This window comes from Aphidius gifuensis, linkage group LG3 (genome assembly GCF_014905175.1).
Source record: "Aphidius gifuensis isolate YNYX2018 linkage group LG3, ASM1490517v1, whole genome shotgun sequence".
NCBI classification, from domain to species: Eukaryota; Metazoa; Arthropoda; class Insecta; order Hymenoptera; family Braconidae; genus Aphidius; species Aphidius gifuensis.
The window spans coordinates 21,301,083-21,326,569 of record NC_057790.1 but is presented as its reverse complement, the minus strand read 5'-3'; the positions used below and the strand labels follow the sequence as shown (position 1 = coordinate 21,326,569).

Genomic DNA, 25,487 nt, shown 5'->3' with positions numbered 1-25,487 from the left:
TGTTTACATTTAAGTTATGTAAACATTCATTGAACTCATATTATCAACAATTATTTTATTGTTTTAAAAAAAGTTCCCAGAAGATTAAAAAAATCTAATCATCGATTTTAATACCAAATGACGTTTTCATAAGCTCAACATGACTCAACACATTCCAATTTATTATTAAATTTGTGATTTCAATTTTCAAGATGTTTTTTTTAACCCCAAATAAATATACAAAAGGTATGATGTAAATACTAATTTAATTGCTAAATTACTATTATTATTTATTAATTTAAATATTTATTATTTTGAATAGATGAACACAAAAAAATATAGAATATAAAAAACCAGATAACTTTTTGACACAAAATTGATCAACAGTTGTCTTCTTTTTCATCATCAGGGCATGTTTGTGGATTAAATATTAAGTTATTATTATTAATAATATATATTACTAAAAATTAATAATTATTCAATGATTAATTTTTAATTGTTACATATTCATATAGGTATATAATTTTATACAGTTTTTTAAAAATAATAATTAATAAAATAAAAAGTAAATTTTAAATACAAATATTCTGTTTTATTTTTTTCTTTAATTTTTAACAACATTATAATCATTTGAATATAAAAATTCTATGAATTATAATAAAACAAAAAAAAAAATGAATATACATTAAAAAACAATAAAATTAAATTTGAGTCTTTTTAATGTTATTATTATATTGTCTAGCCAAGTTTAGTCATAGATGACTCACTCGTTTGTCGTGTAAATCAATATATGTTACCATGGAAATTCGAAAACAGGAATAAACATGTTTACTCGTGATTTCAAGAGTAAACATGCAGTCAATGTGGTATATGTACATAAAAAACAAAAACTAACTGCTGCAGTTAAAGCTCAACAGTCATCAGAGAAACATCGTAATAACACACTTGTATCTATCGAAATTATTTCAATTCTTTATTTAATATTAAATTATCAGCAATGTCAAGGAAAAAAATTTGCAAATTATCTGTCGAAACTTCAATTAATTTCGAATTAAAAAAAAATATTTCTATCCCAGTTCTTAATAATGATTGTTTGAAGTATATTTTTGCATATTTATCAATTGAAGACCGATTACGAATGGAAGAAGGTAATTAATAATAATTGATAATAATTTTTCTCATAAATATAAATTTAATTAATTTTTTTTTTTTAGTTTGTAAAACATGGAGAGATGCAAGTAAACATACCTGGTGTGATATAAAAATTTACAATTCTTTTGATAGTAAATTTATTGGTGATAATTTCAAACATAATCCAAAACAATTTCAAGTAAAAAAGCTATTAACACGTTGTGGTATTTATTTAACAAGTTTATCATTAAATTGGAATTATGATTCAAGAATTATGTCAGCTATACGTGAACATTGTCATAATGTTATTGAATTAAAACTTCATTTAAATAATTACAATGATAATAATTTTTTTGGAGCATTTGATAAAATGGATAAATTAAAAACAATTGAAATTTATGATTATAAAGTTGACAGTCATGTGATTTATTCAAATGGTATTTTAAAATATTTACCAAAGACAATTGAACATATTTTGTTATCACCAAGAGTAAATGGATTACATGTTGCACCAAATATTGCAATGGCAAGTATTAAAATATATTAATATTCTAATTTTAATATTTTACTATAATTATAATGTTTTTTTGTTTGTTTTTTTGTTAACAGACAATTTTAAAATTCACAAATCTTCGTTCTTTGAAACTACAAAACCTTGAACTTGATAACAATTTGATGAATGCCATGACACAGAGTCAAAATCTCACTCATCTAGACCTCAAAGGATCAACTTTATTGGGAAAAAAAACTTGGCTAAAAAATCTTACTAATTTAAAAATTATAAATTTAACTTTTATCCAAAATATCGATGACAATTTCATGATCAGTCTCCAAAATAATTGTAAAAAATTAACAAAGATTGATCTAAGTTATTGTAGATATATTTCTAATTTTGGTCTTAGTCAACTTGGACATTTAGAAAATTTAGAAAAGATATTATTAAATGGTGTTGATAAAGTTGATAATTCCATCATTACTAAATTACAAAATTTAAAATCACTTGAATGTATTTATTGTCAAAATGTTACTGATAAAAGTATCATAAAAATTCTTAATAATTCTCCAAATCTTGAGTATTTAAATATATTTAAAACTGGTATTACAAGTGAAACTTTAAATTGCCTTTCTGATGTTATGAAAAAACGTGGAAATAATATTAATTTAAATATTTTTGTTGACGAAAATATTGCAAGTAGCTTCATTAATATTGGAGATAAAATATCTCCTAATTTATTTATTTTAAAATATTAAATAATATATTTATCCAAATGAAAAATACAAATTAATTATAAGCTCAGTCACAAAAAACTACCTCATCAACCATTAATTAAAATTAAAGTTTATTTATATTTTTAATTATAAAAATAATCTATGTAAATAATAATAATTAATTTATAATGATTAAATATGATGTTTATTTATATAATAAATTAAATGGTTGTTTATTTTTTCAAAATTCATAATGGCGTTCCCGCTAATATATCGACACATCGATAATCGAATTAAATTGAGCCAAATTCAAGTGATAGAACTTGGCTGTTTTTTAATTTTTTAAATAAATATCTGACATCAGGTATTTTTTAAAAAGTAAATGAATATCTAAATTAACAATGGCTAGGCACGATTTGACAACCCGTATAGGGCAATATCTAGATCGGCATTTGGTTTTTCCACTTTTGGAATTTCTTTCTGCAAAAGAGGTATGAATTAATTAATAACTTCATTATACATGTGGTTAAATTTTGAGGTTATTATAAACTTGTATAATTTGTTGTTAATAAATAAATAAATACATATAATTTGTTAATAATAAATATATTAATTTTGTTGATAGATTTACAATGAAACTGAATTACTTCATTCAAAACTTGATATTCTCAGTAAAACCAACATGATTGATTATGCTATCGACATCAGGATGCAGCTGTATCCAAATGTCGAAGTACCTGAGGTAATTTAATATTTTTTTTCTTTGATTATTATCATTATTATTACTTGATTGACTAATTTTTTTAAATTATTAATTTAGGAATTAAAAGCTCGACGTGATGAAGTTGTTGAAGAGCTTGGAAGACTTCAGGGAAAAGTTTCTCCAGTTGTTGCATTGATGAATAACGAGAAAGCTATGAAAAAAATGGAGGAAATGCGTGACTCAAAAGCTCTTATCAATTACTTGACTCAAGAATGGGAGGTAAATTGATCATAAAAAAATTTAAAATACCATTTAAATTGTAATTAAATAATAATTTGTTTGTTTACAGTTTAAAGTTGAAATGATGGATGATCTTGTATCACTTGCTAAATACAGATACGAGTGTGGTAATTATTCAGTTTCAACATCTTATCTCTATTTGTACATGTTGATTATGCCACCAACTGACAAGGTAATTAATTATTTTTTAAATAAAGATAAATGAATAAACAGCTAATGATAATAATTTGTTTATATTTTCTTTAGAACTATTTAAATGTTCTTTGGGGTAAATTAGCATCTGAAATTCTTGCTCAAAATTGGGATACAGCACTTGAAGATGTTAATAAACTAAGAGAATATATTGACAGCAATGCTATTGGTAATTCACTTCAAGTTTTGCAACAACGTACATGGCTCATTCACTGGAGTTTGTTTGTATTCTTCAATCATGCCAAGGGTAGAGATTTAATCATCGAGATGTTTCTCTATCGTCCACTGTAAGTTTTAATATCAATATTTTCTGCATCTTCATTTGCATTGTTGTTATCTTATTTATGATGACTTTGTTTTAGTTATTTGAATGCCATTCAAACAATGTGCCCACATATTCTTCGTTACTTGGCAGCAGCTGTTATTGTCAATCGCTCAAGACGATCAACATTGAAGGATCTTGTTAAAGTTATTCAACAAGTAAGTTATTATTTAGCTATAATAATTAATTTGTTTATTTATTGATAATTTAATTTTATATTATTTTAGGAATCATATACATACAAAGATCCAATCACTGAATTTCTTGAACATTTGTATGTCAATTTTGATTTTGATGGAGCTCGTCAAAAACTTCAAGAATGTCAAACTGTTGTTTTTAATGATTTCTTTTTAATTGCATTATTAAATGAATTTGTTGAAAATGCAAGACTTATGATATTCGAAACTTTCTGCAGAATTCATCAATGCATTAGCATTCAGTATGTAGAATTTTTTATATTTATTAATACATTAAATAGATAGTTGATATTAAATTAATTTTTTTAAATTAATTTTAGAATGCTTGCTGAAAAATTAAACATGAAAGCTGATGTTGCTGAATGTTGGATTGTCAATTTAATTCGTAATGCACGTCTTGGTGCTAAAATTGATAGTAAACTTGGACATGTTGTTATGGGTACACAGCCAGCATCACCATATCAACAACTTGTTGAAAAAATTGAGGGACTTAGTGTTCGTAGTGAAGCACTTGAAAATTTAATTGAACGTAAATTGAAAGCTAAAAATCAAGATCCAGTTAGTATTGTTTGGAACTAAACAACTTACCGAACATACTAATAATTCTTTTTTTATTGTAAAATAAATTTAGAATCAATTTTTTTTTTTTTTTCCATCAAAATAATCTTATAAATCAGTTGAGCTCATTGAATCTTTTGCTACTTCCATCGCACAATTTTAATTTTAAATAATAAATAATCTTTGTAAAGTCCTTTTTTTTTCACATAATTATTTATATTAAATTATAAATAATTAAAAAGAAAGTTAAAAAATGTTTCAAGTTATATTATTGTTTATAAAAAAAAAAATTCACCTTTGTATCTTAAAATTAAAATATACCAATAAACAAAAAAAATTTCAAATTAATATAAATTTATTTATTTATTTTTTACGAATAATATAATTAATTAATTAATGAAAATAAGAATGAAAATTATAGTGAAAAATTACAACCAGTATAACAGTTGCGTTCTTTACAGTAAACAATAACACTTCGCCAATATGGATCCTGAGAAAGTAAAGTTGGATGACCAATAATAATTAATAATGCACGAGCTCTTGTAATAGCAACATTTAATCTTCTTGGTGATGCAACAAAGCCCAATGAATGTTTAATATCTTGTTGAATATAATCTTCAGTTGTTCTAACTGCTGATACAATAATAACATTTCTTTCTTGTCCTTGAAATTCTTCAACACTACCAACTTTTGGTGATGCAACATCAAATTCTTGTAGCAAATCACGTATTTGTCGTACTTGTTTTTTATATGGTGTTATAATACCAATATCATCAGATGTTAAACCATTATTATATAACTTTGTTAAATAAAGATAAATTTGTGTTGCTTCAGCTGTATTATACCAACTTGGACTATCAATATCTTGACGATTTTCTCCATTAACACCATGAAATACAATTGCTGGTGTAATACCAGAATCTCTTGTTGGTAATATATCTGTTAATTTATTTAATAATTCAGCTTCTTTACTATGTTTATTTGATAATTTAGCAACAAGATCAGAATCATAAAATAATGCATTTGGTAATTCAAGTATTTCAGGTAAACTACGATAATTCATAAGTAATTTTGTAACAAGTCTTGGATCATAACCATTATTAAAACCTTCATTATCACGTTGATATGGAAATTGTTGTAATAAACGTACAAGAAATGATTCACCAAGACCAAATGAATCAGCTAATTTTGATGTTACAACTGGACCAAGTTGCATTGGATCACCAGCAAGTATTATTTGTCCATGATCAGAATGTGTAAATGTTAATGGTATCATTATTTCTGGTTCAGTTGCTTGTCCAGCTTCATCAATAACAATATGAGTAAAATGTCCACGTGGAAAACCAACATTATATAATATACCAAGTGCATTACATGTACCAATTGTAATACGATGTCTACCAAGTATACTCATTGTACAATTTAATTTTGTACCATTATCACATATTTTATAATTTGATGCTGTACCTTCAGCAGCTAATGATGCTGTTGCACAATATGGTAATAATTTTTCTGGTATTGAATCATCATCAAGACAATGATGTGCAATTAAACGTATTAAATTACCTGGTTTTAATACATTACTATCAAGTAATCTTTCTGATATTAAATTTGCTGAACTATTTGATGGTGTTGCTATGAGTATACGACTATCTGGTATTAATGTAAATATTTGTAATATTGATTCACATAATGTTACTGTTTTACCAGTACCTGGTGGACCAAATATAACATATGGTAATGGTCTTGCAATACCTAATAATATATTATAAACAGCATCTTTTTGATATTTATTTAGTTTTTTATTAAACCAATTTAATTTATGTTCTTTAACAATATCAGATGATGATATTGTTTCATATATTTTTGTTTGTGATAATTTTTCTTTAACATATGTTGGAAATAATAATTCTGGTCCTAAATATAATATTGCTAAATTAACAGCATTATGACAACGTCCAATTGATGAATATGAACTTTTAAATGTTATAATACAATCTTCACCATGATATATTTCATGAAATTTTGGATTAAATTTTAATAATACATTTGTACTACATATTTTATGTATACAACCTTCATATTTAATATTACCACCAGATGAATCCCATCTAAATTTAACAATACAACGATCACCAATAATAAGTGATGGACGTTTTTCAACTAAACCAGGTACATTTAATACAAGATAATCATCTTTTGCTATTAATATACCACTATCAATATCATATTTTTGCATTTCAATTGTTAAACCAATTTCTTCAAGATATAATAATGCATGAAATCTATCACGATAATTCATTGCATTTAAACCTTTTGTTAAAAATGTTATATTTTCACTGACAATTGCTTCAATTTCATTTTGTGATTTATTATCATTTATTAATGGTAATATTAAATCCCAATAACGTTGTGGTATTCTAAATACACCACTTCTAACTTTTATAAAATTTGGTGGTTTAACTGGTCTAATACCTTGTATATAAGATGCTTGATTATAATTATCTTGTCTTGCTATATTTTTTTTTTTAACACAATCAATGACATTTGATAATATTGTTAATTCTGTTGGATTAACAATAATATTTATACTACGACGAATTTTAAAACCTTCAAATGAAAATGTTATTGATTCAACTGTTGAACCAACAAATTTACCAAAACATTTAAATAAATATTCAATTGATTCATTTGGTTCAATTATTATTTCACAATAACTTGATTTTAGAGATAATATTTCAAGTTGTGATTGATCATCTGTTATAATATTATTCATAATATGAAAATTATTACTTGAATTTTTAACAATTAATTTTATTTCTTTTTCTTCATTTATTTCCATCATTATTGTTGAATCAATATTTGTTATTGTTATACCATTTTTATTTTGTTCAAGATCATATAATTTATTTTTTTCAACTGTTTTAATATTATTTTCATCTTCATCATCATCATCACCATTATTGTTATTTTGTTTTTGTAAATGATATAGTGATACAACTGTTAAACAACGCCAAATATATATACCTTGATCACTTTCAATACAATCACAAACAACTTTATCACCAAGACGTGGTATATAACCAGTTTCACATGAATATTTATTAAATACAATATCTTTTTCAATTGAACCAACACCAGTTTTTGCATCATATTTTGTAACAAGACCAATTTTAATTTTAGATCTTAATGGTTGTATTTTATTAACTTCTAATACTTGTCCACTTAAATCATGTGATAATTCATCAACTTCAAGTAATGATTCAAGCTGTATCCAATCACCAACATAAGGAACAAATGTTGATTCAACTTTATTTAAATCAATCACTTTATCAATTGTTTCAAAATAAACTTTTCTTCCTTCACGTTTTTTAACTTTATCAACTATAAATTTATTCATTATTTGTTTATTATCAATTAATTCCTCATTTGTTTTTGAATTATTATTATTGTCCCATAAACCATCGCATATTGATATTATTTTACGTATTCTTGGCTCATCATTTTCAGATTTTAAATAACCAAGATAATTTACTTTTGTACCAATTTCATATTTATTTATTGTAATATCAGTTAAATCACAAATAAAATGATCATCAATAACAACTGAATCTTCATATATTTGTGTTATTGTACCACTTTTATAAAATGCACCAACTGTCATTTCATCTGATGTTTGATTATCATCTTTATTTGATGATGTCATTGTATTTATATTGGCATTATCAATACGTGCTATTAAATCATCAATACTTGGTTCTTCAGTTGTTGAATAACCAAGCATTGATTTAGCTACGTGCATTAGTACAGATAACATTTTTAAATTTAATTTATTTTATATATTATTTATTGTAATTTAATAAGTGTATTGTTTTTATTAATTTTAATTTTGACTGATTGATTTATTTGATTATTTGTAACTGTCACTAGTATGATATCTCCATTCAGTTGCTTTTAAATAATCCAATTCTTTTCTTAATGATTTAACACGTTTTGCATGTAATTCTTTGATTAATTTCTTTTGTTGTTTTTGTACTTGTAAATCAGCTTTCATTTGATTGAGAATTTTTGATGTTTGTGTACCACTTGCACTTAAGCCTGAATCTTGAGATTCACTACGTCCTGATGAATTTCCCAATGTTGATGTTGGTGATATTGCCGATGAGTTCATTTCTCAGTTAATTATTTATTTATCTAAATAAAAATTTAAATAATATATTATTATTTTAACAATGAAATTACTCTTCTACTGAAAACATCAAAATATAACCTCAAAAGATAAAAATAACATGTACTTACCCAGTTTAATAAATACAGATTATAAAAATCTATATTTTAATAAACTCAATTATTATTAAATACATGTAGTATTGATAAATTGTTAGTATTTAATAACCATTTACTAGATGTTCATGTTATAATTGTAATCTTAAAATTGCTTGAAACTTTAACAAATAAATTGTTTGTTGAAAATAAACTTGATATTATCACACTTGATTCTGAGAAATAAAAAAAAAAAAATATATAAACAATCCCCACCACCACTTATAGTCGGCGCGCACTTCACCTATGTTTTTGTTTTAAATTATAAAAATTGACATGTAGAAATTTCTTATTGAAAATAATATAAAATTGTTTAAAAAATATTTAAAAAAAAGAAAAAAAAATATATAAAATGGATACATCAAAAAAAAATCAAGCAACAAAAAACCCAACTATTGGAAATTTAAAATTACATAATTTAAAAAAACCATTTAACTTTTGTTGTGATATAAATCATCAAGATTATAATACTCAGTATAATATAAAAAATCCACCATTTGAATCAGCATTTTCAGATACTTTTTTAAAAGACAGTAGACCAGATTTACATTTTCGTCTTCAGGATATTGCAAAATCATCAGCTTTTCATCGTCAACCAGATCAAACTGGAGGAGGTAGTTCATTTCAAGAAGAAATTGAAATTAAAAAAAAGCCTTCTACATATGGTAGATCAGTTAAAAATCGAGGAACTTTGAAATGGTTTTTAGAGGATGAAATACAAGTTGCTCAAAAAATTCTTGCTGATGAGAGACATAAAAAATATGATGAAAAAATTAAACTTCAAATGATAAGAAATGGTAAAATGATTTATAAATTCACATATTAATTTATAAAATAAAACTCATTAATATTTTTTAATAAATTTTTAGAAAAATTAAAGCAAAAAAATATGAAAAAGAAACGAGGACGAAAAAATTCCTAAAATAAATATTTAAAAACAAAATTAACAAGCAAAAAAATGATAAATTAATTGATAGAGAGACAATTTTTTAATTAGTCTTTAATTAACTCTTTTTTTTTTTTTTTTATTCTTTCTTTGATTGGTTTGTGTTTTTCAAGAGTTATTATTAATATATTTTGATTAATGAATATTATGGCAAATTAATGCATAATATTCATTAATCAAAATATAGTCATGACTAAAAAGAAATTATATTATAATCAATAATTTTTTCTTACAACTAAATACCAACTAAATAAAAAAAAAATAATTGTTGCTCAAGTTGCTCATAATAATACACAATATTTTTTATAAATAAATTTTCTAATTATAAAAAAAAAAAAAAATATTCACTGCGAATCAGTTGATTCATCACCAATAATAATTAAATCAATAATAATATATATTATGATTGATTTTGTAATACAATTAAATTATTATGATTATCCAAAAGTACCCATGTAAATTTTTTTTTAATTTACCCTGGTGGAAATATTTCTCCGTGATTACTCCGAATTCCTCCCAATAAATTGACCCATGCGGAGAAATGAGTGGAAAAAGGTATCAACAACATATTTGTCTTTGAAGGGTAAGTCTATTTTCTTTATTTTTTTTATTCAATTATTTTATCGGTACAACACTCTTTTTGTATTCGTTTTTTTTTTTTTTTTCTCTTAAATATGTTTATTATATTGAGTTTTTTAATTTTAAAAAAAAAAAAAAAAAAAAAAGAGAAAATAAAATAAAAAAATTTTTACAAAAATAATAGAGAAAAGAGAAAAATAATAATGTTACATTCATCAATTCACTTTTATTTGTAAACTTTTCCAAACATCTCTTATTGACTCGTCAACAAGAGATGTTTGGAAAAATTTACAAATAAAAGTGAATTGATGAATGTCTTCTATTTTCTTAAACCACAATCAAATTTTTTTATTATATTTTTATAACTTATTTTGTTAAACAGAGACTTTTCTTGCAATAGAGAGAGGAGATGAATTTGATACACTCGTAAGGACATGTTTGCAAAGATTCACAGCTGATGAAGGAAAATTGAGAAATATCTTCACTTTTCTCAAACTTCAATAATCTAATTTGTAAGTACTTCATTATTATTTATTAAAAAAAACATATTTCATTATCATATTATTTATAATTTTTCTTTAACAGAATTTTTATTTGATGCCTGTTAATAATACTCATCATCATCAACAACAACAACAATAGCAACTAGTATTATTTATTTAGTTGAAAAAATAAAAAAATTACATAAATGAAAAAAAAAATAATTTTATTAGTTGCTTTGTTGATATATTAATCAGGTTAAAAAGAAAAAAAAGAAATTAAGCTGGTGAAAATATTTCTTTGCGCGATTTCTCCTGAATTTCTCCGCGTTTACTCCGAATTTCTCCCAAATTGGCCCATGCGGAAAACGAGTGGAGAAAGGTATCAAAATTTTTTTCCAAATTTTCTCCGAATCGACTTGGGTGGAGAAAATCCGTAAAAAATTCCTCCGCGATAAAATTATTTTTTATATTTTTAATAAAATCGTCTGTAATATTATTAAGAGATTCTACAAATAATTTTTGTAAGTTTTCCAAGTCGTCAGAGCAACAAGAGCTGTTTCGGTAATAGCCACGTGATTTCGAATTTGTAAAATATTTAGATTTATTAGCAATCGCAATAATTGTACTATCTTCAAGATCTGTTCCTTTACCTGGGTAATCGCAATTAATAAACATGTTTTTTTTATACACTTTTCTTTTTTCTTTTTTTTATCAAACTAAAATAATTTTTATTATAATGTTTATCCAGCTTCAAGCGAAGTTTTTTTTATAATTATAATTTTTATCAGAATTTTCAAAAAACAGTTTGAACAGTATGATATTTTATCAACAAAAAATAAACTTTATTTTGGTAATAATATAGACCTTCTTCCATAAGTATTATTTCTGGTATTGGCAACAAACTGATGATTTGTGCTAATGAGTCGTAATCCAGTGAATTGATGACAACTTTTTTTTTATTCTTGTCACCATCATCAAAGGTTTGTTGGTCTATCTCATCATATTTTCTTTTTGCACTCATTATGCACTCACTGTCGTATTTGCTGTTCTTTTTTTTTAATTTACAAAAAATCCAAATGTTTATTTAAAAGTTTTTTTTAGTTTTTTTTTTAATACAAGACCTTTTTTTCAACTACCTTCAACATAATCTTTATCTGGAACTCCAGGTGAGCTCCGAGTGTACGACACCCTGCAGCTTTTATAATTTAAAAAATTCATAATTGTCGATAAAATTCTACAAAAAAATAGTCGGTAGTTTTTTAGTTAGATAGCGCGAGTGAATTTTTTTTTAAATCCAAGATGGTCGTGCCTTTGTTGCATATTGAAAATAATATAAAATTGTTTAAAAAATATTTTAAAAAAGAAAAAAAAATATATAAAATGGATAAGTACATCAAAAAAAAATCAAGCAACTTTAAAATGGTTTTTAAAAGATTAAATACAAGTTGCTCAAAAAATTCTTGCTGATGAGAGACATAAAAAATATGATGAAAAAATTAAACCTCAAATGATAAGAAACGGTAAAATAATTTATAAATTCACATATTAATTTATAAAATAAAACTCATTAATATTTTTTAATAAATTTTTAGACAAATTAAAGCAAAAAAATATGAAAAAGAAACGAGGACGAAAAAATTCCTGAAATAAATATTTACAAACAAAATTAACAAGCAAAATAATAATAAATTAATTAATAAAGAGACAATTTTTTAATTAGAAAAATAATATTTGAGCTGCAGCATACAAAATTTTAATTAGCAACAATTAATAAACATGTTTTTTTTTTTTTATACATTTTTCTTTTTTATTTTTTTTTTTTTTTATCAAACTAAAACTATGTTTATCCAGCTTCAAGCGAAGTTTTTTTTTTTCTTTGTTTTTTATCACTCATATATTTGTCAAAAATACACAACTATTACTTCCAGTATGATTAATGAAAAAAAAAAAAAAAACAGCTGATAATTAAATTAAAAAAATAATAATAATAAAATGAACATGAATATAAATAGTCATCATACTGTCAGTGTCCTAATTTAAAAATAAGGAAGCACCATTTCAAAAACAAAATATTAATATTTATTAGTTGCCATTTCAACAAACATCAGTCTTCAATTAACTTTTTTTTTTTTTATTTTTTCTTTGATTCATTTGTGTTTTTCAAGACTTTATTAATATATTTTGATTAATGAATATTATATGGCAAATTAATGACTAAAATAAATTATATTAATCAATAATTTTTTCTTACAACTAAATACCAACTAAATAGAAAAAAAAATAATAATTGTTGCTCAAGTTGCTCATAATAATACACAGTATTTTTTATAAATAAATTTTCTAATTATAAAAAAAAAAAAAAAAAAAAAGATGTCTATTACTCTGGTGATATTTCAGAAGTAATTACTTCAAGAGTAACATCTTCAACTGAAATATCTGATGTATCAATTGCTGCTTTTTTTAAATCAGTTTCAGTATCAATAACTAATGGACAAGGTGGTGAATATTCACTTTCCACATCAGTTAATTCATCAATAATAATTAAAGCATTTGATTCATCCTTAACAATAACTTCATCAGCAATATCACTTATCATAATATTATCATCTGTTGTAACATTTGATTGTTCAACAAGTTCAACAACATCATTATCTTCTTCTGCAAGTTTGTATTCATGTATTTCTTCATTAATGACATCTGGTATAATTATTGCTTCTGGTGAATCATTAATTTCAACTTCATTAACAAATTCTTCATCATTATCAAATGGATATTTTGGTGATACTTCTCCTTCACTAACAACTGGTGATGGTATTGATGGTGATAAAACAACTTCTTCAATACAATCACACATTTCATCATCAAGAGTTTGTGTTTCAATATCTGGTATTATAATTTCAGATTCATCAATTATTTTAGTATCAGGTGGATCAATTATTTTAGGTGTAGAAATTTCAAAACCAGGTGAAAGTGTAGGATCATCACAACCAATTATTTCTCTTCTCATTTGTTCTGGCATTGGTGAACATGGTAATTCATCTATATCAGGAAATGTTTTTTCAAGTACATTATAATTTTCACTTTCAACAGAGTTACCTGACAATGGTGGTGCTTTATAAAGACCAACAATATCATCAACACTTAATTCGTGACTAGTATTTAGTGTATATGATGATTCTGAAACTGCTGAAGCACCTACACCAGATGTATTGTTTGATAAATTTTGAACATCATTCATATCACTAATTGTTGTTGGTATAAAAATTGGTGTTTTACTACAAAGTGGAAGTAATATATTTGAAACATCTTGATCATCAAGTGATAAACGTACGTAATTTTGATCAAGTTGTTGACAATTGAAAAATGTTTGACCATCAATAAGCTCGAAAAATTTATCACATGCTTCTTGTGACCAATTTTTAATATTTGCTGGTAATTTTAATCCACATTGACGTGAAAGTGGTGGCACATTTTTTAATTTATCAGGCAATAATCTAAATTGATTTGCAACACATGAATTACCATAATCAATAAAATGTACTTCAGCATCAATTGATGTATGTGTTACAATTTGAGCTCTATACCATGTATCATCTTCTGGATATTTTGCTGCACAAATAACACCACTTTCAAGTTTATTTAATCTCATAAAATCTGATGCCTTAACAAGATTATTAAGCATCATATCAATATCTGGTACTTTATTTTCAGCTTGTACCCAAAATAATCCAGGTGATATAGCATGAGTTACATAAACACTTTCACATAATTTTTCTTCACCAATTGGTGCTGGTCTATCTTTAACAATTGGAGAAGATTTATCACAATATTTAATTAAATCATCAGTAATATCTTTATTATCAATTGTTAATTTAACAATTGAAGTATCTTTATTTTCATTAATAATTTCAAGATGAAATACTGTTGCACCATCACCAGAAAGTTTAATAAATTCTTCACGTGATTTATCAGACCATTTATCATAACCAGATGGTAATAATAAACTACATTTTCTTGATAATGGTGGTATTGATGCAACATCATTTGGTATTTCACGTATTTCAGTTGAAATTGCTGAATTACCATAATCAATATATATAACATTAATTCCACTGGGTGATGATGTTGATAATACTTTAGCACGATACCACATTCCATCATCAGGAAATTTAGCAACACAAAGTGTACCTTGATTAATTTTATTTAATACTGGAAACATATCAGCAACAACAAAACGATCAGCAATAAGTTCTAAATCAGGAACATATTTTTCTTGTTGTATCCAAAATTCACTTGGTGAATTAATATGACTAACAAATGCTGATTTTGGATCAAGTACTCTTTCAATTATTTCATCAACATATTCATTTTGATTATCCATTTTAATTGCTAAATTTTCTTTTATTAAAACATCACCAAGATCACGTGTACCACTTAATAATTGTATTTTAATTGGATTTGTATTATCAATAACAATTGCATTTAAATATTCATAACTTGTTACAAGTGCATCAAAACGTTGACATACTGTTTCTGACCAATCATATTGATCAATTGGTGATAAATCAAGACGACATTTAATTGCATATTTTGGTACACTTTTAAATGCACCTGGTAATTGTTTAATTTTATTATTATTAACATTTGATATAACATCTGTATTACCAAAATCAATAAAACGTACTGTAACTATTTCTTCATCAGCATCAATAACTTGTGCACGATACCATTGTTCATCAACTGAATATACAGCAGCACATATTAAATTTTCTTCTGGTATACCAATGATACTTTTAAATCCATTACTTAAATTTTGTAAATCACCTTGAAGACGATCAATACATGCAATATCTTTTAATCTTTGTACCCAAAATTGTGTTGGATTATCAACATGTGTTACAGTTACAATATATTTACCACCATTAATTATATCTTTTGGCTCATTTGGATCAACAACTGGTGCAACTGTTTCTTCAACAACCAATTCTAAACGTTTTAATATTGTACTTAATTTTTCACCTGGTGTTATTTCCATTTCCATAATCCAATTATTATGAATATTATACAATGATGCTATAAATTCTTTTTCAAGTAAATATGGTTCTAATATTTTTTTTTGTTCATATTCAGTACCACGAACAAGAACAGATATACCAACTTTAATAGCAAGTTGTGGTATAACATAAAATCTTGGTTCAAGTTCATATAAAGCATCTGGATGTAATTGTTCATAATTACCATAATCAATAAATTGTACAATAGCACCATTGTCATTTATTTCTCTTACAATTGCTCTGTACCAATTTGCATCAATACTTAAACCAGCACATAATTTACCAATTGCTGGATACAATGGTGTACCTTTTAATGTTGAATAATAATCATATAACTCTTGAAGTAATATAGCATCTGTATCAGCATCACAACATTTTTTAATCCATATACTTTTTGAATGTTCAACATGAGTTACTATTACATTATTTGCTATGTTTAATATTGGCAACTGACATACACTACTTATCACTTCATCTTTCTCATTCATTGCTGTTTTAATTTTTTTACCCATATTGTCATATAATTTAACTACAAGTTTACCATTATTTTGTATTTCTTCAATGTAAATTATAACATGTTTCTTTTCAATTAATCCTTTGAGTTTTTGATTTTCAGCATTTGATGTTTGTGCATTTTTAATAAAACACTCGACTGCTTGATTCTGCATTACTGCCAGTTGATTTGGCAATGCCAGCATCTAAATGTCATCAAAAAAACAAAATACATATTTTAAAAAAAAATCTTTAAATAGTCTAGAGCTTAAAAAATAAAATACAATTAATAACATCAATCCAAATAATCATTCAAGATATATTTTGTGCTTGGAAATAAATTTAAAAAATGAAAAACCATTCACATGGGGGTTTTAAAAAAAAATATATATAATAATTAACATCAACAACAAGGTCTAGGAAATTTATAACTGATTAAATATGTATGGTTTTTTAAATTGATAAATAAATATATAATTTTTAATAACGTATTTGACTCGACCGAATAAAATAAAACTCACGCAATTCACTGGTATTTTTTGATATTCTCCAGTATCAATGAGCCTCACATTAAATCCAGATTGTTGTGAACAATCAATGACAACAGCCCGTTGCCATTCCTTATCAATTTGTACAAGACAACCAGCTCCGAGGTGAGTAACCTCGCGTACTGATAGTTTTTTCATCACCTAACATATTGGCATACTTGTTGCTTAGATTTTATATTTATTACGTCAAATAATTTTAGTTTTTTTTTATGATTATCTCTTCTGTTTTTTTTTTTTTGCTTAATACTTTGACGATTATATTATTATTGCTTGTTATTTAAGGATACAGCCGAGGAGAATTATAAACAAGGCTCAGGACAATGATTAAAAAATTTGCATTGTCATTAATTGTTACATTGTTAAAACAATAATTATTAAAACATCAAAAATTTGTCATAAGTTTTAAATAAATACCATACAATATTAATCAATCATAGCTTTTTTTTTTTTTTTATACAGATTAATAATTAACACTGGGGATTTTGATGTTGTTATTTTTATATATATGTTTTTTTTTTTTTTTGTTGGAATTATGAGCAATCCATGTGCAATATCATATCAAGAAAGGAAAAAAAAAAAAAGCTTGCATGCAACAATTATGTTTAATTTAATTTAAAAATCTTACCTTTGGATCCTTGTTGGCCATAAAACTTTCAATGGCTTTTTGGCTGATTGTTGCTGATGGTAACTGAATGAAAAATCTAGCAGTACTTTCAAAACTAGAAACATTAACACGTAATGTTTGTCCAACCAACAAATTTATGTCAATATTTTCATGTACCATTGGTAGTGATTCAATGATATCTGGTTTTGTTGGTACTGGTGGAAGTGGTAAAATACCAAATCCTTTTTTAATAATTTCTTTTATTAAATCAACACCTTTATTGACCAATGACACGACAAATATATTATTAGAATTTTCTTTAACATAAGTACATTCTAATTGTTCAACATCAAGTATTTTTTCAATTTGTTCAATTGATTGTTTAGACCATACTTTATCATTTTGTGATGGTATTAAATCTAAACAACACTTAACAGCTTGTCTTGGTAATGTCATAAATTTTTTATCAACTTTAAATATTTGATTTTTTTGTACAGCACCTTCATTACCAAAATCAATGTATTTAACAATGTAACCATTTGCACCATTTGATTTTACAATATCAGCACGATAAAGTGCACCATCACTTTTATATATTGCAATAACTGGTGTACCTGCTGTTAAATTTGATTCATTTATTGGTTTTTTATTGACATATGCAAGTTGTAGTTCATTCATCATTGGTCTAAATTGTTTTTCTGATGTCAATGCTTGAACAAAAAATGTTGTTGGATTTTCATACCAGCTGATAAAAACTTTTTCTGTACTAGACAAAACAACTTCACGTTGTAGCCATTTATCATCAAATGAAGCATAATTATTTGTTGATGATATTGCTGGTGTCATTGTTTGTCTTGATGGAACACTGCGATTTTTATTTTTTAACATTTCTTTGGCTTTTAATAAATCAACTCCTGGTGCATATTCACTGTTAATATAACTACTTGATGGTACACCATTAACAACACGTTTTAGCAATATTTCATACACTCCAGTTTGTTCGTCTTTACCAACAAATTCAGCTTCAAGTGCTTCTTCTTCTACTAATGCTGAAAATTTGTCGATATCTGTATTATTCCAATTACTATTAATAATTGGCCCCAATAATTTACAGTGTACTGCTTGTGTTGATAATTTTGATATATCTTGTTGAATTTCTTTGATATTATTATAATTAACTACTTCAGTATTTCCATAATCAATGAATTCAATTAATGCACCAGAAGCTTCAAGTTTTTTAATAACTCCACGATACCATCTTAAATCTTCTGAATATTGAGCAATACAATTTGTATCAATTTTCATTGATGATTTAGATAATTTCGTTCCACCAGTTTCATATATTTTACCAATTTTTTCCATTAAATTATCAAGCTCTAAATTATCTGGACATAATTGTAAATAAAAATTTGATGGATTTGTAACAAATACAATTAAACAATTTTTAATAGCACCAAGTGTTATATTTGGTGGTGGAATTTTAAATTCTTGATTATTTATTGTGTTAATATTATTATTTCTTTGATTATTATATTCTCTTGGTGATGATGTATTAAATTCTTTTGGTGAATTATTATAATTATTTCTTGGTGATTGATTTCTTGATTGTTGTTTTGATGAACTATCTGAATCCCATGATGTATTATTTTGATTATTTTGTTTATCACTAAAATCATTGCTTCTTCTTGGTTCACGTCTTTGGTCTTTTTGATTAAAATTATTATTACGTTGTTCATATTGACCACGTCTTCCTCCACCACTACCACTCATTGAAGATGTATCTGAATCTTTATCACTTGAAGATCTATCAGCTGATTTATTCCATGTATCTTTAGCACCATCAGTTTGACGTTGTGATGATTTATTCCATGAATCTTTTCGACCTCTATTATTATTATCATATTGACCTTGTCTATCTGATGATTTACTCCATGAATTTCTTCTATCATTAGCACCATCATTTTGACCTTGTTTATCCCATGAATCACGTCTTCCTCTTCTATCATCAGTTTGTTGTTCTTGACCTTGTCTTCCTTGTCCACCACTTTGCCATTGTTTTTGCTGATTAAATGGTTTTTTTTGTTGTTCATTTTGTTCATCTTTCCATGATTTTTTTGGTATATCAGCTGGTGTATTTTCAAATGATTTATTTAGATCATTTTCATAACTGTAAAAAATTAAAATTATATTATTATTTAAACATTAATTGTATATATTTTTTTTTTAACAATATTAGTGATGAAGTAAAGCTTATGAATGAGCAAACGTGCACATGTAATTATCATAAATTAATGTCATGACATTTTTTTTTAATTCAAGCAACAAAAAGCCTCAATGATTATTGTTTTTTTTTTTTTTTTTCTAGTTAAAACTTTACCGTTTTTTTTTTGTATTTTTTGTGTTGGCTTTTTGCTGAGGCACCAAAGTAGGTTGCTTTTTGAGGCCTGACCTGTATTACAAGATATATTTAGACATTTTTTTTTCTTTTTCATTTGTAGAATATAATTACGAGACAATTGAATAATCATTTATAAATGAAAAAAAAAAAAAAAATCTGGGAGCTTAATAACAATAAAATAAAAGAAAATAAAATTCTCAGTAATTAAATAAAAAAGAATTTATCAAGTTGGAATTAAAAGAAAATAGATAAATAAAATGTAATTATTTACCTTTGAACACGACCACCACGTCCTGGTGATGCTGTCATTACAGGAGCAGGTACAGCAAATTCAGTAGAAGCCACAACTGGTACAGTAGCTGTTGGTGTTGTAGAAGCAGTTAAAGTTGTTGTATCACCATTTGTAGAAGCTGTTGATAATACTTCTGTTGTTGTTGTAGTTGATGTTGTAATTTTCAACATTGGTGAAATAAGAACAATTGGCATTGTACTTATATCATATAAATTAACAATGTTACTTTTATTTGCACGTTCTTCAATGACTTCAACACTTAATGGTTTATCAAGTACCAATTCTTCAAATTTATAATCAACTTCTTCATTAAATGGTGCTGATTCATAACCACTTAGTATACATGGTATTGCAAGTGCTGGAATTTTTGTTGATTTACTTTTAAATAATAATGATCTTAATGATGTTATTGGTAATGTTTCATCATTACCATAATCAACATATTGTACTGTAACTTGATTATTATTATTTTGTACACTTGTTATTTTAGCACGATACCATTGTGAATCAGCAGTACATTGTGCTAAAAATTTTGCACCAATTTTAATTTGTTCAGGTTTAACATTTGGTGATGTTTTAATTGATTCAGCAACATCTTTTGTTATTTCTTCTAAATGTTTTGACATTTTATCAAGTTGTACATAAAATTTACTGCAACCTTCAACATATGATACATGTACATTTTCACGTGATGATTGTCTTAATGTTATTGCTTCTGGCCATGTATTTATTGAATCAGGAAATTTATCAATAATCATATCTAATATACTTTTACCATTTTGATCATACAAACAACAATATTGTATAAGAGTTGAATCTTCTCTTGGTCTAACATGTAATAATAAAGTTTTATTTCTTACAATTTGTGAAAAATAATCTTTTACTTGTTGATCAACAATTAAATTACGTACATCACTTAATGTAAAACGTAATGAAAATGGTGGTGGATTTATAAATTCAGCTGGTAATTCATATATATCTGAATGTGATAATTTTTCATTATCACCATAATCAATATAAAATACTTTAGCTTCAAGTGAATCAATAACAGCCATTATAACAGCACGACGTAATACATGTTCTTTTGAATGTTTACCAAGACAAACAGTACCTGGTGCATCTGGTGGTTCTGATAATGGTTTAGCTTGATAATTACTTATTTTTTTCATAAGATTAAGAAGCTCATCGTGTGTTTCTTTTAATTGTATTGAAAATTTAAGTGGACCATCATCAACATGTGATACAGTTACATAAACTTGATTACTTTTATCAATTATACGTGATGTAAATACAAGTTGTGGTTGTATACTTGATGATTTTTCAATAACTGTTGTTGTTGTGGTTGTTGTTGTTTTATTTGATGATGTAGCTGATTCAGATTGTCTCCATGTATTATTATTATTATTGTTGTTGGTATTATTTGGTAATTGATTACGTGGTTTTGCTAATTGATTTTGTACATGATGATGATGATGGTTCATAGTTGGTGATGATTTTATAATTTCAATCATTTCACAACGTTGTGCTGGTACAGCCATTTTACTATATATCAAATGATCACAATAACGTCTACCTTGATAATATAAATTTAACCAACGTTTTTTAGCTTCAATTGAAACAACACATGCTGGCCATTCATGATAACGTAATGAATTTTTAATATAATCAACCATACGTGGATCCCATTGATGATTAAATGGTAATACATCAGATAATGTAAAATCATTTGCAACACCTGGTAATGTTTGTAGTCTAATACCTTCAGTTGTATCATTGTGTAATCTTATTTTTGAAAATGGTACTGATTCAACATTTCCATAATCAATAAATTGTACAAGTACAGTATTTGTTGGTTGTAATACACGACATATTCTTGCACGATAATAACCATCTTCATGATAAGCACAACATATTGTATTTGCAATTAATAATGTATCAGGTGCAACTGATCCAATACCATGATCAAAATGGACGCTCATTTGATGTATTATTGTTTCAATTCTAGACGCTTCTTCTTTGTTGCTTTGACCCCATATTTTGAGTAACGGCCCTTCAGCTTCAACATGAGTCACGTACAATTGGAATGTCTCTGATGGAATGTTTAATGACATTTTTAACAATATTATATTATTAAAATAATGTCAAGCTGTTATTATTTTTTTTTTTCCAATAAATTTATTTTCAATGTTGTAATTTGTCCAGAATGACGACGGGGCACAGACACGCTTTTGGCGGCAGGCAAAAAAAAAAAAAAAAAATAATAAAAATAACAAACCTGAGAACAAAAGAACAACAACTTTTATATATTTTTTTTTCTTATTTTATGATTTAATTTGATGGAAATATTTTGTATAAATTTTATTTTCTTACCAAGATATAATGACACTATATAAATTTAACAATATATTTATATTTATTAATAGTTAAATAATTATAACGTAATCTTTTGTAGAGAGAGCTACTCCATGGTTGTTAAAATATGCGACCGTTAAGAAAAAATGAATCAATGCAAGTGACCAAAATTCCATGAAATCGGTATGACCAAAATGGCAAAAAGTAGTGGGAGGAGTAAATAACGGTATATATTGTGTTTTCTTTATAACTTACAGTCGATAACATCAAAGAAAAAAAAAAAAAAGACAATCGAAAAAAAAAATTCTCTGATTACAATTTCGATATTTTTAGATTTATTTAAATATAAATATTAAGAAAATGTTGACACCAATGTTGTTGATCAGTTGGTTGAATTATTAATAGCTCATAATAGCCAAAAAAGTCCAGGAAAAGTTAAAACTGTGACGTCATTTCCGGCTAGAAATGGCGACTGAGATTTGTGTTACTTGTCTCTCTCTCTTTCTCTTTCTCTCTCATGCATTAATTAAATAAACAAACAGAAAAAAAAAAAACTGTTCAATAATCAGCTGATATTTGTTTGACTGGTGTGTTGTATATGTGTACAACAACAACAAGCAACAACAAGTCAAGTTGATGCTGAATGACAGACAATAGTTTGATTGTGAATGTCCTCCAAGTGTATCAAAGTTATGACTTGTATTTCTATCTTGCTCTCTAATCTATAATCAAAAATAAACATAATTTAATTTAAATTTAAATATAATTAATAAGAAATATGAAAATTTTTATTTTTACAATTATTATTATTTTACTATTTATCATTGATAATGTCCAGTTATGGCATTTCAAAGGAAAACAAAAATCACCAGTTATATTTGGTATGTGTATTATTATTATCATCAAAATTCTACGAACGCATTAATCATTTTGTTTATATTCGAAGAATAATTTTAATAATCTAAATACTAATTTTTGTTATTGTAATTCAAGTTCCAGGAGATGGTGGAAGTCAAGTAGAGGCTAAAATAAATAAAACAACAGTACCTCATTATCTTTGTGAAAAAACATCAACTGATTATTTTAATATTTGGCTGAACCTTGAACTTCTTGTTCCAATAATAATCGATTGTTTTGTATGTATTAAAATATATTTAAATTTTTTAACAAGGTAATATTAATTAATAAAATTTGTTTTTTGTTATTATGTAGATTGATAATATGAAATTAACATATAATAATGTAACAAGAACAACAAAAAATACTGCTGGTGTTGATATTAAAATACCAGGTTGGGGTGATCCATTTGTTGTTGAATATTTAGATCCAAGTAAAGCATCACCTGGTTCATATTTTAGATATATTGGTGATATGCTGGTCAATGATTTGGGATATGTAAGAAATTTATCACTACGTGGGGCACCTTATGACTTTAGAAAAGCACCAAGTATGAATACATCATAACTTGTTACGGCATTTAAGTTGGCTATTTTACATGCATTAAATTTTTATTTCAACATTAAATTACTTACCATTATTTTATTGATTTATATATTCTTGTTTTTTCATTTTTTAACAGATGAAAATGCAGAATTTTTCATTAAACTCAAGGCACTTGTTGAAGAAACATATTCTATGAATAATAATGAGCCAGTTACACTTATTGCTCACAGCATGGGTGGACCAATGTGTCTATTATTTCTTCAACAACAAACAACAGCATGGAAAAATAAATATATAAATTCATTAATAACACTTGCTGCTGTTTGGGGTGGTTCTGTTAAAGCAATTAAAGTATTTGCAATTGGTGATGATTTAGGTACTTATGTACTTCGTGAAAGAACATTAAAAGATCAACAAATAACAAGTCCAAGTTTAGGATGGCTTTTACCATCAAAATATTTTTGGAAAAATACTGAAGTACTTGTTGAAACAGCAACAAAAAATTATACACTTCTTGATCTTCAAGATTATTTCATGTGAGCTTAAACAAACAAAATATATATCAAATTAAATTACAAATTATATAATTTTTTCTTTTAGAAATATTAACGTACCAAATGCCTGGGAATTTAGAAAAGATACTGAAAAATATCAAGCTGATTATTCAGCACCTGGTGTTGAAATCCATTGTCTACATGGAATTGCTGTGAACACAGTTGAAAAGTAATTTAATATTTAATTAATTATCTTATTAAATAAATAATACAACTATTTATTTTTTTATTAATTATCAATTTGAATTATTAGATTGTACTACAAACCAGGTGTTACAATTGATGGATATCCTCAACTTATTAACGGTGATGGTGATGGTACTGTTAATAAAAGAAGTCTTGAGGGTTGTCTACACTGGAAAGATCAACAAAAACAAAAAATATATCATCAACCATTTCCAAATACAAATCACATGGAAATTTTACGTAATCCAAATGTTTTGCAGTACATTAAATCTGTCTTGAGTGCTAATTAGATTTATTTTTTATTTTTTTTTATTTGCCATGAGATATTATTTATTACGTTATCTTCTTTCTTGCTGAAAACAATAATTTTACATTTTTTTTTACATTCATTTACAGTGAGAAACAATTTTTTATTTATAATATTATTCACTTTATAATTTTCATAGTTTAATTTTTTTATTTTAAAAAATCTGTCTTACGTTTTGTGTAAATAAATAATTAAATATAATAGAAAACAAATAAGTGCTAAGACAGTCCAATAATAATATCTCTTCCTTTGACATTTGTCAATAAATCATTCATTATAATGAACAATTTTTTTTCTTCCATTGTGATAATAATAAATAAAAATAATTAACAAAAA

At 25.4% G+C, this 25,487-nt stretch overlaps 6 protein-coding genes across 10 annotated transcripts; 4 read left to right on the top strand and 2 right to left on the bottom strand.

Moving 5' to 3' along the window:
• Positions 1-2: 2 nt before the first annotated feature.
• Positions 3-2,545, top strand: LOC122852773 (F-box/LRR-repeat protein 14-like). 2 transcript variants are annotated; one of them, XM_044152764.1, is made up of 4 exons: positions 3-225; positions 302-1,127; positions 1,194-1,636; positions 1,720-2,361. In XM_044152764.1, the coding sequence occupies exons 2-4, from the start codon at positions 977-979 to the stop codon at positions 2,359-2,361; spliced, it is 1,236 nt and encodes a 411-aa protein (XP_044008699.1). In that variant the 5' UTR covers positions 3-225; positions 302-976. The 2 variants fall into 2 exon arrangements, with proteins under 2 accessions (XP_044008699.1, XP_044008700.1); XM_044152765.1 differs by lacking the exon at positions 3-225 and having other exon boundaries at positions 712-1,127; positions 1,720-2,545.
• Positions 2,546-2,637: 92 nt separating this feature from the next.
• Positions 2,638-4,939, top strand: LOC122852772 (eukaryotic translation initiation factor 3 subunit E-like). The gene is made up of 8 exons (XM_044152763.1): positions 2,638-2,810; positions 2,945-3,061; positions 3,140-3,301; positions 3,372-3,494; positions 3,569-3,801; positions 3,877-3,994; positions 4,064-4,275; positions 4,354-4,939. Exons 1-8 carry the CDS (start codon positions 2,721-2,723, stop codon positions 4,610-4,612), a joined length of 1,314 nt encoding a protein of 437 aa, XP_044008698.1. The 5' UTR covers positions 2,638-2,720; the 3' UTR covers positions 4,613-4,939.
• Positions 4,929-9,098, bottom strand: LOC122852771 (probable RNA helicase armi). The gene is made up of 2 exons (XM_044152762.1): positions 8,891-9,098; positions 4,929-8,785 (listed from the first exon to the last, which is right to left on the bottom strand). Exon 2 carries the CDS (start codon positions 8,406-8,408, stop codon positions 5,007-5,009), a length of 3,402 nt encoding a protein of 1,133 aa, XP_044008697.1. The 5' UTR covers positions 8,409-8,785; positions 8,891-9,098; the 3' UTR covers positions 4,929-5,006.
• A 168-nt stretch (positions 9,099-9,266) lies between these two features.
• LOC122851039 lies at positions 9,267-11,044 on the top strand. The gene is made up of 2 exons (XM_044150088.1): positions 9,267-9,711; positions 10,822-11,044. Exons 1-2 carry the CDS (start codon positions 9,267-9,269, stop codon positions 10,941-10,943), a joined length of 567 nt encoding a protein of 188 aa, XP_044006023.1. The 3' UTR covers positions 10,944-11,044.
• A 1,585-nt stretch (positions 11,045-12,629) lies between these two features.
• LOC122852770 (tudor domain-containing 6) lies at positions 12,630-22,858 on the bottom strand. 4 transcript variants are annotated; one of them, XM_044152758.1, is made up of 6 exons: positions 22,680-22,858; positions 20,289-22,584; positions 19,997-20,068; positions 17,641-19,786; positions 16,989-17,156; positions 12,756-16,673 (listed from the first exon to the last, which is right to left on the bottom strand). In XM_044152758.1, exons 2-6 carry the CDS (start codon positions 22,418-22,420, stop codon positions 13,299-13,301), a joined length of 7,893 nt encoding a protein of 2,630 aa, XP_044008693.1. In that variant the 5' UTR covers positions 22,421-22,584; positions 22,680-22,858; the 3' UTR covers positions 12,756-13,298. The 4 variants fall into 4 exon arrangements, with proteins under 4 accessions (XP_044008695.1, XP_044008696.1, XP_044008693.1 ...); XM_044152760.1 differs by lacking the exon at positions 16,989-17,156 and having other exon boundaries at positions 12,630-16,673; XM_044152759.1 differs by lacking the exon at positions 19,997-20,068.
• Positions 22,859-23,003: 145 nt separating this feature from the next.
• LOC122852769 (phospholipase A2 group XV-like) lies at positions 23,004-25,483 on the top strand. Its single transcript, XM_044152757.1, has 6 exons — positions 23,004-23,542; positions 23,655-23,797; positions 23,874-24,108; positions 24,241-24,640; positions 24,705-24,827; positions 24,912-25,483. The coding sequence occupies exons 1-6, from the start codon at positions 23,440-23,442 to the stop codon at positions 25,132-25,134; spliced, it is 1,227 nt and encodes a 408-aa protein (XP_044008692.1). The 5' UTR covers positions 23,004-23,439; the 3' UTR covers positions 25,135-25,483.
• Positions 25,484-25,487: the final 4 nt, after the last annotated feature.

Excerpts from the sequence above, each read along its gene's own strand:
- LOC122852773 (XM_044152765.1), top strand. The coding sequence starts at position 977 with ATGTCAAGGAAAAAAATTTGCAAATTATCTGTCGAAACTTCAATTAAT. Across the intron at positions 1,128-1,193 it reads CCGATTACGAATGGAAGAAG|TTTGTAAAACATGGAGAGAT; the intron begins GTAATTAATAAT and ends TTTTTTTTTTAG. Across the intron at positions 1,637-1,719 it reads TTGCACCAAATATTGCAATG|ACAATTTTAAAATTCACAAA; the intron begins GCAAGTATTAAA and ends TTTTGTTAACAG.
- LOC122852771 (XM_044152762.1), bottom strand. The coding sequence starts at position 8,408 with ATGTTATCTGTACTAATGCACGTAGCTAAATCAATGCTTGGTTATTCA.
- LOC122852769 (XM_044152757.1), top strand. The coding sequence starts at position 23,440 with ATGAAAATTTTTATTTTTACAATTATTATTATTTTACTATTTATCATT. Across the intron at positions 23,543-23,654 it reads AAAATCACCAGTTATATTTG|TTCCAGGAGATGGTGGAAGT; the intron begins GTATGTGTATTA and ends TTGTAATTCAAG. Across the intron at positions 23,798-23,873 it reads CAATAATAATCGATTGTTTT|ATTGATAATATGAAATTAAC; the intron begins GTATGTATTAAA and ends GTTATTATGTAG.
- LOC122852772 (XM_044152763.1), top strand. The coding sequence starts at position 2,721 with ATGGCTAGGCACGATTTGACAACCCGTATAGGGCAATATCTAGATCGG. Across the intron at positions 2,811-2,944 it reads AATTTCTTTCTGCAAAAGAG|ATTTACAATGAAACTGAATT; the intron begins GTATGAATTAAT and ends TTTTGTTGATAG. Across the intron at positions 4,276-4,353 it reads CATCAATGCATTAGCATTCA|AATGCTTGCTGAAAAATTAA; the intron begins GTATGTAGAATT and ends AATTAATTTTAG.
- LOC122852770 (XM_044152758.1), bottom strand. The coding sequence starts at position 22,420 with ATGTCATTAAACATTCCATCAGAGACATTCCAATTGTACGTGACTCAT. Across the intron at positions 17,157-17,640 it reads TGGCCAACAAGGATCCAAAG|GTGATGAAAAAACTATCAGT; the intron begins GTAAGATTTTTA and ends CCAATATGTTAG. Across the intron at positions 16,674-16,988 it reads AAAAAATACCAGTGAATTGC|ATGCTGGCATTGCCAAATCA; the intron begins GTGAGTTTTATT and ends GATGACATTTAG.
- LOC122851039 (XM_044150088.1), top strand. The coding sequence starts at position 9,267 with ATGGATACATCAAAAAAAAATCAAGCAACAAAAAACCCAACTATTGGA. Across the intron at positions 9,712-10,821 it reads ACTTCAAATGATAAGAAATG|AGACTTTTCTTGCAATAGAG; the intron begins GTAAAATGATTT and ends TTTGTTAAACAG.